At 38.7% G+C, this 12,073-nt stretch overlaps 2 protein-coding genes across 7 annotated transcripts in view; one reads left to right on the forward strand and one right to left on the reverse strand.

Annotated features, from left to right (window-relative positions):
- Window positions 1–435: 435 nt before the first annotated feature.
- Window positions 436–8,995, reverse strand: LOC134762064 (tigger transposable element-derived protein 2-like). Of its 3 annotated transcripts, XR_010141590.1 has the most exons (3): window positions 7,827–8,260; window positions 7,300–7,447; window positions 436–2,325 (listed from the first exon to the last, which is right to left on the reverse strand). XR_010141590.1 is itself a non-coding variant. In XM_063727656.1 (2 exons), exon 2 carries the CDS (start codon window positions 1,877–1,879, stop codon window positions 1,283–1,285), a length of 597 nt encoding a protein of 198 aa, XP_063583726.1. In that variant the 5' UTR covers window positions 1,880–2,325; window positions 8,875–8,995; the 3' UTR covers window positions 436–1,282. The 3 variants fall into 3 exon arrangements, 1 of the variants encoding a protein (XP_063583726.1); XR_010141589.1 differs by lacking the exon at window positions 7,300–7,447; XM_063727656.1 differs by lacking the exons at window positions 7,300–7,447; window positions 7,827–8,260 and adding an exon at window positions 8,875–8,995.
- A 336-nt stretch (window positions 8,996–9,331) lies between these two features.
- Window positions 9,332–12,073, forward strand: part of KIF20B (kinesin family member 20B) — a 72,776-nt gene continuing 70,034 nt past the window's right edge. For all 4 annotated transcript variants that reach the window (XM_024254023.3, XM_054522617.2, XM_024254024.3 and 1 more), the window contains exon 1: window positions 9,332–9,455. The gene's annotated coding sequence lies outside the window, so the exon portion shown is untranslated. The remainder of the gene's footprint in view (window positions 9,456–12,073) is intronic.

Below are 12,073 nucleotides of genomic sequence, written 5' to 3' on the forward strand. Positions count from 1 at the left end.
GAAACACATTAATCTTACTATTTCTGCGAAATAAATGTGTGAAAATTCACACTAAGTGAAACAAAACCATAAATAATATTACAATTTATTTACAAAAATATATTAGTAAATTTATTGGTAAATAACATTTTTAAATAAATAAGTTTATTGGTAAATGAAATAGGAAGATAAATATAGACCACACATACCATAAGCTTTTAATGCGTTTTGTCACTTGTGAAAAAGCTTCTTATTTCTAAGGAAATTTTAAGTAAAATTTAAAACTTATACTGATGAAAACTAACCCATAACACATATACATGCAATGAATGTTCATTACCTTTGATTGTCTGAGAATCTTGGATACGAGGTTGTTCCAGTATTACCACTGCCTATGAAACCAGGTTGGAGCTGGACATCTGATGAGCCAGAAATAGGATTGTCAAGAGACGAAGCAGCATTACCACAGAGAGCTTTATTAAAGACTTTTCCCAGTTTCACCTGCTTCCTTAACACAGGTTTCTGTCTAAGCAGTTTCTCTTTAATTGAGTAAATTGTCATCAGCTCTTGCTCACTGATAAATGTACATCGTTCAAGGTCAGCAATTAATCGGTCACACATTTTCACCATATGATCTATGGAGATTTTTTTCACCCAAATTCATAATGTCATCATCATTACTACTACCATCTTCATATTGATCTGCATTTAACACCATCTCAGCAATTTCCCCATCACTCTTAGGATGCACAATGGGTTCACCATTATCAATGTTAACCATTTCTTCAACGTTAGCTTCTTCTAACTTATTTACATTTTTGGCTGATAAACTTTTGGCATAGGTAATGAGTTATGCTACCATTGTTTTCTCATTAGAGTCATGAAATCTTTCAAAATCTTCATCAGCTAGGTCACTTTCAAACATAATTGTAGCCCAAAGTCTGTGCCAAGCATTTGTTAATGTTGACTTATCAACATCATTCCAAGCATTAGCAACTGTGTAGATGGCATCCTTAAGACTAAATTCTTTAAGGAAGTCCTGGATTTTCAGGCCTCTGTTAACTGAAGCAAGGATGCTTTTCAAAAAAGTGTTTATACTTGCTCTTCACGGAGTGTAGAATTCCTTGGTCACAAGGTTGTATTACAGACGTCACACTTGGGGAAAGTCAATGACAAAAGCATTGCTCTTCACAAGATGTTCAGGAGGGGGTTGTGCAGAACAGTTATCTAGAAACAATAAAATTTTGCACTTGACTTCCAGTCCAGTTTGCAATGAGCTCATGCTGCTGGCACAAAGTGCCTATCAAACCAGTTGGAAAAGATTTCCCATTACTGATGCTTTCTTGTGTGCATAATAATGTACAGGTAAATTATGCATACCTTTTAAACACCTTGGATATAGGCTATTTCCAATCACTGCCAATTTTATCTTGTGTGTGCCTGCAGCATTAGCACACTCAAGAACAGTTAACTTTTGCTTGGTATCTTTGACATCTGTTGTTGCTCTTTTGTTAGCCATTGTTAAAGTTTTTCTAGGAACATAGCACCGGTACAGAGCTGTTTCATCAGCATTGTAAATTTGTTCAGGGCTAAGATTTTCATCAGATATTACCTTAGCAAATTCCTCAATGTAATTTTCAGTAGCTTCATCATCAGGAGAAGATTTTTCACCACAGATTTTAAGATACTTGATTCCAAGACACTTTTTAAATTTCTGCAGCCAGCCTCCTGAATATTCACACTCTCCTTCAAAGTTCAGTTCTTCATGGTATATTCTAGCTTGTTTCACGACCAACAAACCAGTCAGTGGTGTATCTTTACTTCTTTGTCGAATCCATTCAATCAACACAGGGTCAAGATCTTCATTTTTGGCTCTATGCAATGTTTTTCTATTTTTCATTAGTTCCTGGTTATCGCTGTCACTATAAAATTTCGACAACCTGTCTGTTTCTTTAAGTCATATATCGTGGTGGTTCCCATACCATATTCTTCAGTAAGACACCTCACAGACATACCACCATCAAGTTTCTGCAATAACTCCACTTTCTGAGATATTGATAAAGACAGATGCTTCCTTTTCTTCTTCTCACTGTTACCCATAGGTATATCTTTAGCTCTTTTCGACATTTTCCATGGAATTAATCCCCAAGTCAGAAAATATCAGCAAATAGCAAAAGCATGTGTGACTTACAGATACAAGTGCTGAGACAATAGAGGCTTCATATTTGTTCACAGTAGGTTTTCTTTGGCATATAATCCTGGTGCCAAACTTACAAAAACACGTTTGGGTTTCACAGTGTTTTGTTTTTTGTCCTGTTTTGGAATTGCAGAGTAAAGACTGTAGACCTGCATTAAAAATATCATTTTAATGATGAAAAGACTGAGGCTCAGTCAGTATCTTGCTCAAGGTTATGCAACTATTACTTGTCTTTTCTGCTTATATTTAGTCTCCTAACATTTGGTTACTTTAATAGAAAAATGTTTGTTTTTTCTGGTATTGTCTGCCAAGATGATTTGAGCTGGAATATTTTTAGCACAGGAACCTGATACTCTTATTTGATTGACACAGTCAGTAGTTGAGCCCCAATGCTGAATAACATGGAGATGCTGTGGCAAGAGGTTAGAGTTCCTAAATTTATAGTTATTGAATATAGATTTTTCTTTTTGTACCAAACGATCTGTTTGGTACTTACTGCCTGTTACTTACTGCTTCACAATGAGCAATCAGGAAAAATGAAAGAGCTCACTGCAAATGTCCCAAACACTCCCACAAGTTTTCCCTAAATATCCACTCATTTAAAAGGCTTTTTTGTTTGTTTCTAAACTGTTCTGAAAATTGTACATCCCAACTGTGACTCAGAATTGTTAATCAAGTTCAGAATTAAAACACATTTTAGACATTCTAATAAAATGTTTCTTTTAATTTAGAATTTAGAAAGAATTCATTAGCATTTTTCACAACTTTTAAGCTTCTGTGGTTTGAGCCTTACTTCATGTACTCTTTTATAAGTTCCTATTGGAAGGCCAGCTTTTCTTCCTCATTCTCATCTTCCCCAGATTTGTTTAGATCTTCCTCAAATGTCTAATATGAACTGCTGCAAACACCTGATTCACTCCTAAGTCTTTCTTTCTTTTTCTATTGGGTTTAAGAGCAGTCCTTTTGGCTGGACTGTTATAAAAATGAGTAAAGCACAGTTCTATAAGACAAAATTCTAAACCCCCCAACTGACTGAATGGACCCCTCTCTTGGCCAAGGGCATTCCAAAGTAAACCTGAAAAACTAGTTCAGGCCATGATGGGAAGGGCAGTGGTTGGGCATATCTCATTGTACCCTCCTCTCTTTGGAATTCAGGCACAAGTGATCAGCACTAACAATAAAACAGAGATCTTAAGACTGGCAAAACAGACACTTTGTAGCAATAAGATACCAAATTCTAACCTGACTCCTGCACAGCATCACATGACAGCAGGCCCTGAAAGAAACTGAAGTATTTTACCCCAAAATATATTTCTTTGACATATTTTGAAATGGCTCTGCAAAGCTGTCTCCTGTGGGGAAAAGGATTCTATAGATAATCCTTTTTCTTTTCCAGATCTTTTCCTGATCCAGGAGAGACTAACTAAAGGTCTTACATAATACCTTTTCAGGTCTGATAAGAGACATTTGCCATCTATTCTCTCTGAAGCCTGCTACTTGGAGGCTTCATCTGCATAATAAGAACTATGGTCTCCACAACCCCTTATTTTAACACAGACATTCCTTTCCATTGATTCCAGGTCTTTAGATAATAACTTAACTCTTTCAACCTGTTGCCAATTAGAAACCGTTTGAATCCACCTATGACCTGGAAGTCTCCCCGCACTGCCCACCCCCAATTTGAGTTGTTCTGCCTTTTCAGACTGAACTAATGCACACCTTACATGTATTGATGTCTGCCTGTAACTTCTGCCCCTCAAAAATGTATAAAATCAAGTTGTAACCCAACCACCTTAGGCACATGTTCTCAGGACCTCTTGAGACTGTGCCTCAGGCCTTGGTCACTCATATTTAGCTCATAATAAATCTCCTCAAATATTTTCCAGAATTTGACTCTTTTTCATTAACAGCTAGTATAATTCAGAAGTGTTTCAATTCTAGTAAATAATTGGGTATTACGTGGAATGCCTGGGTAACAAAATTATCTGTACAACACCTGTGACATGCAATTTACTCATGTAAGAAACCTGCACATGTACCCCTTGAGCCTAAAATACAAGTTGGAAAGAAAAAAAATTCTAGTAAATATGAGAAATGTATAATATTGAGAATATATTACATATTATATTATATTATATATTTATATATAATATATATAATTTTACTCTATAAACTTTTATATTTCTTTTACTTTTAACTTTTTGACTCTGTAATAACACTTAGTTTAAAATACAAACACACTGTACAGCTGGGTAAAATACTTTCCTCCCTTATATCCTTATTCTATGAACTCTTTTTATTTTAAATTTTTTTAAATTTTTTTTTTTAAACTTTTTTGTTAAAAACTAAGATGTACACACACTGGCCTAGGCCTACACAGGGTTAGGATCATCAATATCACCGTCTTCCACATTCACATTTTGTTCTACCGGAATGTTTTCAGGGGCAATAACACACTTGAAATTATCTTCTCCTATGATAACAATGCCTTCTTCTGGAATAACTCCTAAAGGACCTGTTTGAGGCTGTTTTACAGCTAACCTTTTTTTTTTTTTTTCCAACTGCCTTTTTCCTGAGGCTAAAGCTAGTCAAGTTGACTCTGAAGAAAAATCACCACGACAGCTTACATTTGGAAAAACTTTGTACATGCAAACTACAAACCAGAAAAATATGTCAGATTCCTTCACTAAGGAGGTAATGGGATCTCATAGCCTAATACACAGTAAATGATTAACAAAGAAATGCTTTTTTTTTCTGACACATTAAATTTTCTTTTTTTTTGTTTTTTTTTTGAGACAGGCTCTGGCTACGTTGCCCAGGGTGGAGTGCAATGGCATGATCTTGGCTCACTGCAACCTTCGCCTCCCAGCCTCAAACCATCCTCCCACCTCTGCCTCCCAAGTAGCTGGGACTACAGCTGCACACCACTACACCTGGCTAACTTTTGTATTTTTGGTAGAGACGTGGCTTCACCATGTTTTCCAGGCTGGTCTTGAACTCCTAGGCTCAAGCAATCTTCCTACCTCAGCCTCCCAAAACACTGGGATTACAGGCATGAGCCACCAAGCCCAGCTAGGACACATTAAATTTTAAAAAATGTTTATTACAAATTCAAAAAGATCTTATAATAAAAAAATCTCACCCTTTCACATCTCCAGGCCTGCTTTCCAGGGGCAACTATTTTTATAATTTGTTTTTAGTATTTTTGGCAATTACTATACCAAATACTATAAATACTATATCTTTAAATGATATGCTCCTCCTAATATTATTTCTTCATGTATCGATTATAGATATCTATTTACTTCCTACAAAGACAGACAAGCACTTAGCTCTAGATAGTTACATATATTTTTTCCTGTACTGGTTACCTTTGCACACTGAAATAATATGCTTAAACTTCTACATCCTGTTGTCTCATTTCTTGATTTGCACTTTGTAAAATTTTCGTATTATAGACATAAGACTCAATCCTTCTTCTTTCTTCTCTTCCTACACTCTTCCTTCCATACCTCTGCTGAGCAAAACCTAGGCCTTACAGAATATAATTCTAGCTCTTCTTTAGCATGTCATATAGGGCCCTTTATGATCTAGCCTCTGCCTATTTTTCTTATCTCCTGCCATTATCCACTTCAGCTAATGCTCACAGTCATGCTGAAGTAGGTATTTAGTTTTTGGAATCTTTTGTGAACTCTTGTTCTTTTTATCATTGTCTCACAGCTTTCCATGGCCTGGAATGGCCTCCTCCTGTAATTCACTGGCAAATCCCAATCATTTTCTTCAGCCTACATGCTACATTACGAAATCTTCCCTAGTAGACATCCCTTATTACATCAAAAAGTATTTATTGAGTACTCGTTTTGTGCAAGGTACGGTTTTAGATGTTGGGGCTATAGAGGACCAAGATAGTAATGAGTTTGCATTCTAATGACTTAATAAACAGATTTAATAAATATTACTACCATTATGAAACCTACTATGTGCCAGGATTATACTAAATAACTTACATATGCTATTTTAATCCTTACAACAATTTTATGAGCCCTATAAGTGGCTGGGCTTATATTCAATCTCAAGTCTGATTTCACAGCCATTACTTTTAAGCTATGCTCACTCTGCTCCCATTATTCCTTGTTCATTTCTATTACAACATTTGTCATGTTTTGAAATACTTTGCATATGGATTTCCCCATATGAACCACAGGAGATAAAAAAATTATTTTCAGGATGGTGTAGAACCAGTGCCATTCTAGATGTATATGAAAGAAGTTAATACATTATATACAATGGGTGCCTAAAGGCATTAGGGATTAATTGTCTCTTGAAATCCCAGGTTGAGAAGGGCTGCTTTAGACGAAGGCCTCTTAAGGGTCTCTCAAGGGTAGAGACATCTGTCACTTAGTGGGTGGCTGATAAATTTTTGTTCAACTTGTTATTTAAACCTTTGTAATTAATACATACTCAAAAGTATTATTTTGGGGTTGAAAAGTGAGCTGCTTCAGTCTTGCTTCTAGAGATGGCTTTGCAGGAGGAGTTAAGCACTTAGTATTTTTTTAAGAGAATTCCAGGGGTGTTGGATCCAAACTTTGAGAGGCCAAAGAATGCACAGACTCTGAAGCCAGATCACCCAGATTCAAATTCCAGTCTCACAGTTTGTTATATAAATTGAAGCAAGTTATTATTTAACATATGCCGGATACTTTTATAAATACTTCACACTATTACCTGATTTAATCTTCAACACTTCTATTTAGTAGATACCTTTACTATTTCCTTACTAGCTCCATGCCTCAGTTTCCTCTTCTATTAATTGGCTATAACAACAACAAATTGCCTTACAGAGTTACTGTTACGATTAAATGAGTATAAAGTGCTAAGAATACTACCTGGCATAAAGAAAGTTAGCTATTACTAACAGTAGAGACCGTGGCCAGGGCAGAAAATCAGCTTGATGTAACTTACCAAATTTTTCATTTTACGTTAATATTCATTTCAAGGGCACAGATGGAATTCTTTGGAATGGGTACTAAATCTTAAGCACTTCCCAATCAAGCTGGCTCTGCATCTCCCTAAGGGAAAAACTCAGCAGCTGGTGCTGAAATGAAAAACTTCGGAAAAAGTACCTCTAAAATCTGGATACTTTTCTGCAACACCTCTGCCATCTTCCAAGTCCACATTATCATTATCTTTTCCTGGGATCTCTTGCAACAGCCTCCTAACTGGTTCAACAGCATCCTCCCTGGCTGCCTCTAGTTTCTCCAGGAGATTAACCTTTTCAAAAGATAGATGCACATTGGATTGTACCATGCCCATGCTTAAAACCGGTTATCCAGTAAGCATTTTGTAATACTCAAGTCAGTAACTTGGCTAAGGCTTACAGGGTCTGGCCTTGGCCCATGCCTACAGACTCACTCCCCCTGACTCCTCCCCATGGTCTCTACCCAGCCACATCAGCTTTCATTCATTGTTCAACAAATATTGATTTGCTTGTCTTGTGTTACAGTCATTGGGGATACATTAGCGACCAAACAAAACACAGTTATTCTACTCACAGAACTTACATTTTACAGGGTAGGGGAACAACAACAATTGCTAGTTGTAAAAAGTATAAAAATGAAATTGAACCTGCAAATAAAAAAAGAGTGCTCACCTGAGATACAACAGTCAGGAAAGTCTTCTTTAAGAAGGTACTATTTTAGACGTAATCTAAATGATGAAGGGAAGTGCCACGTGTTGAATGGGGAAAACAGAATTCAGGTACAAGGAACAACCCATGCAAAGGTTCATACATGCTGGAAAGAAGTTGGTGTTTGAGGTATCCAGAGCAGATCAACTTACTGTACAGTTTGTGGGGAGTGAGGTCGGCCGACACTTGATTGTGCAGGAACTGGGAGGCCATGGTAAAGATCAGAATTCTATTCCTTTTTCTCCTCCTCTTTTTATTTTAGAAAATCTGTTATTTTAGAAAGTTGCAAGACTGGTACGATGTACACCATTATACCCTTCACCTAGATTCACCAATTACTAATATTTTGCCACATTTGCTTTCTCTATTTTATTTTTTTGCCATATCTTTTGAAGGTAAGCTGCAAACACGGTGACATTTTGCTAATTACTTTAGCAAGCGCCTTCCAAAAACAAAGGCATTCTTCCACTTAATCACAAATTAATTCTCACATGCAATCAATTTAAAATTGATTCAATATCATCTAATATGTAGTTCATATTTAAATTTCCCCAGTTGTCCACAAATGTCTTTCGAAGTTTTTTTTTTTTTTTAATCTATGAACCAGCCAAGATTCACAAATTTCATTGGGTTTCTTTTGACTCTCGACTAAAGCAATTTTTCACTTCGTTTTTTTCTTTTTCCTGTCATGACACTGACACTTTTGAAGAGCCTAGGCCTGTTGTCTTGTAGAATATTCTACACTGTTTTTTTCTGATTGTTTCCTCATGATTAATGTCAAACATTTCTAGCACAAATAGTATCAGGTGATATTAGCGATGCTAAGTATCTTCACTTGGTTAAGGTTATGTCTAATAAATCTCTTCAGTGTAAAATTCTATTTTCCCTTTATAATAAGAAATGATCTGTAGGGTGATTCTTTGAGATACTAACATCTTCTTTCCGACAACTTTCCAGTTAATTGTTTGTTTTAGCATCTTGCATTCATTAGTTTTAGCATTCATAAGCTTACCTATATCAATTTTTAAACTGGCAGTTGCACAATGGGGATGCAGCGAGGGAAGTGACCCTCCGGATCCCGGGATGCCGAGCCTTTTTCGGCCCCGTAGGGACAGGACTAGGAAGTGGCTAGCCCGCCATTCCTCGGCCCGTCCTTAGGGGAGTCGCAGGACTAAGTGCAGTGGCAGCGGCCTCACCTCGGACCTTCGCCACATCTTTATTGCCTCGAGGACAGAATCGAAGATCGGTGTCCCAGCCAACAGCGTGGTACTTATGACAGCCGCGAGAAAGCGCACTACTAATGCCCGGCCAGCCGAGCTGGGAAGCAAACGAGACGGTCGAAACCCGGGCGGCCCACGCCTGCTTCCGCCCATTGGCTGCCCGCGTTTCAAGACCCGCCCTCATATTGGAGAGCTTCTTCCGGGAGCCACTGGAAAGCCCGCAGCGCGAGCCGGCTGCGCTCCCTGGCGGAGCTCTGGACGCCCCACCCACTCCCAGCGTTCAGTGCGGTGGCCTGGCCGCCATTGTTTGAATTTGAAAACGGTAACTTCCCAGTGCTGCTCGCGGGTCCGGCTAGTCAGGCGACGTTTGCAGGTGAGGAGGTGACCCGGGGGAAGGTCTGGGGAAGGAGGTGGGTGACTGCGCATGTATGGGGCCTAAGGTGGGGAAACGGCTTTGGCAATGTGGACATGTTCCGACAGGGCTCGTACCCCCGTGGAGGTTACTGTCAGGAACTGGGTTGCGGAGCGATGCGAACACCGGGTACGCAGCGAGGATTGAGTCATACTAATTCGGTTAGGGTTTAAATCTCGCCTCCACTGCTTATTAGCTGAGTGACGCAAGACAATTCATTTAATCTCTCTCTGTACCTTAGTTTTCTTACCAGTTAAAAGGCTGCAATAAAGTGTCTATTTCTTTCGGCTTTTGTGAAGATTAAATGGTAATGTGTAAAGTTGTTAGTGCTGGCACACAGTAGGTACTAAATGCTTGCAGTTATTAATATTATTATTGTTGTTGCTTCTGTTGTTGTTGAGGAACAGGCCTCTTTTGCCACACCTAGTTTTCTGAAGCTCCGAGGTGAGCAGTTTGCTCGGCTGGTAGGTAATACGGCCTTTTTGTGGGGGGAGCCCTGTGGTGGCCTCTGTGCACTTATTTCCAGACTACTCCTACTGGTGCTTGGGGCTTGCCCTTCTAGGGTTTTGCAGTGCCAGGCTGAAGAGTTTGTGGCACAGTGAATGCTGTCATTCCCCAGTTTAGAAGGCTTTCTCCATCTCGATTCGCTCCCTGGTTCAGTGATGCCTGTCTGGCACAGTTCTCTAATATTTCTTGCTAAACTACTAGTTTACAGAAGTTCATGCCTTATGGGTTAGGTAGTATGACAGTGTATTTATTTTATTACATGTCCAAGACTCCATATTTTAAATTGTAAAAATAACATAAAATACTCATCGATTAGTTGTGAAGACTTTTTTTGAGGCTGTGTGTTGTAGACCACATTCAGAAACCTCATTCAGTAACAGATTCTGCTATTTTTCACCAAAGTCTCCAATTGTGGATTCTTATTGGAGAGAAGATAAAGATGCAGTTTTCCAGTCAGAGCAGCCTTTTGAAATGAAAAATGAGGTCTTGAAGCCTGCTGTCACGAAAGATAATATTACAGACTAAGACCGATATTTTTTTTTTGGAAGAGTATTTTCTTTATAACCGTTATTTTAAGTCATTAGTCAGGTAGTCTTTATCCTTACATAAGTCGCTGAATTTGTTATAGGGGATACAGAGTGGTATAAGACAAGTTTCTTGCCATCAAGAAGTTTCCAGTTTAGTTGGGAAGGCCATGTATAAGTAGAAGTCATCTAAAATTGCAAGAAGATACAGTACGTCTCAACACTTTTAGAAATGCTAGGAAGTAGTTTGTTCATTGAAAAATGAACATATGAACAAATACTTTATTATAACTGCTTTTAGTACATAGGAATATTCTTTTTAATTCAGCAATTTAAAAGATTTATCAACACTTTTCTTTAAACCAAAAATTATTATTTGAAGCCACAGGTGTTTTTTAGTTTTCTGGGCATTTCCATGAAGTCTGTGTTATGAAATGTCAAGCCGGTACTTTAACGTTTTGCAGATGCTCCCCACTCTGCACCCCCTTCCCCATGATCTAGATCAGTGCTTTCCTTAGTCTTTTTGCAATTTAGGGGAAAAAAGTCAACTATGTTCTTGTGATACGTTTAGGAATTTCAGCCTGATCAAGGAAAAAGATTGACAACAAGGTGGCAGGAATAAACAAGGACTTTGACAGGATTGTAGGCAAAGGAAATCCCTCTCAGTATGGGACCTTTTCTAGACCAGTGTGAGGGGCCACCATCTAGAGGAGAAAGAGGGCAAGGGGAATAGGCAGTGGGGGAGGAAAGAATCATAAAGGTGCTTACATGCCTAAATGATGTTGCACAGTGGAGAGTCTCTGGATCATAGAACTCTCAAGGGCAGCAGTGGCTTGGGGGTCTTGATAATCCCAGGTTTTATGTGTCTGGCAAATGTTGGGTGCAGTTTCATGGGGCATTCAAACCTGGCAGGCTCTAAATGGCTAAAAATATGCTTATTTTGGGCCATATTGAAAGTAAATGGATGCTTCAGAATTTGAGTTTGGCGCCCCAACAGGCTTTTCCTTTTTTTTTTTTTTGACGCAGTCTTGCTCTGCGTTCAGGCTGGAGTGCAGTGGCGCGATCTCGGCTCACTGCAGCCTCTGCCTCCTGGGTTCAAGGGATTCTCCTACCTCAGCCGCCTTAGTAGCTGGGACTACAGGCGCACGCCACCACACCCGGCTAATTTTTGTATTTTTAGTAGAGACGGGGTTTCACCATGTTGGCCAGGATGGTCTCGATCTCCTGACCTCCTTGGCTTCCCAAAGTGCTGGGATTACAGGCGTGAGCCACTTCGCCCGGCCGTAGGCTTTTTAATTTTTATTTTAAACATTTATGGTCCTTGATCCAGTGGGCTTTTGAGCTAAGATCCCTACCAGCTGTGAAGAAGTTTACAATGTAGGGCTAATTATGCAAGGGCCATCTTTGGTTCATTTCATATAATACCTGTGGGTGATGGTCGTTACTACTTTCTTGAGCTAGGAACCTTAGTTTGGGAGTCACTGATCTGGATATTTTTAAATCTTGTCAAAAAACAGCACAGAGTCCTCCCCCTCTCTCTGGTATTGT

Source organism: Pongo abelii, chromosome 8 (assembly GCF_028885655.2).
Source record: "Pongo abelii isolate AG06213 chromosome 8, NHGRI_mPonAbe1-v2.0_pri, whole genome shotgun sequence".
Classification (NCBI taxonomy): domain Eukaryota; kingdom Metazoa; phylum Chordata; class Mammalia; order Primates; family Hominidae; genus Pongo; species Pongo abelii.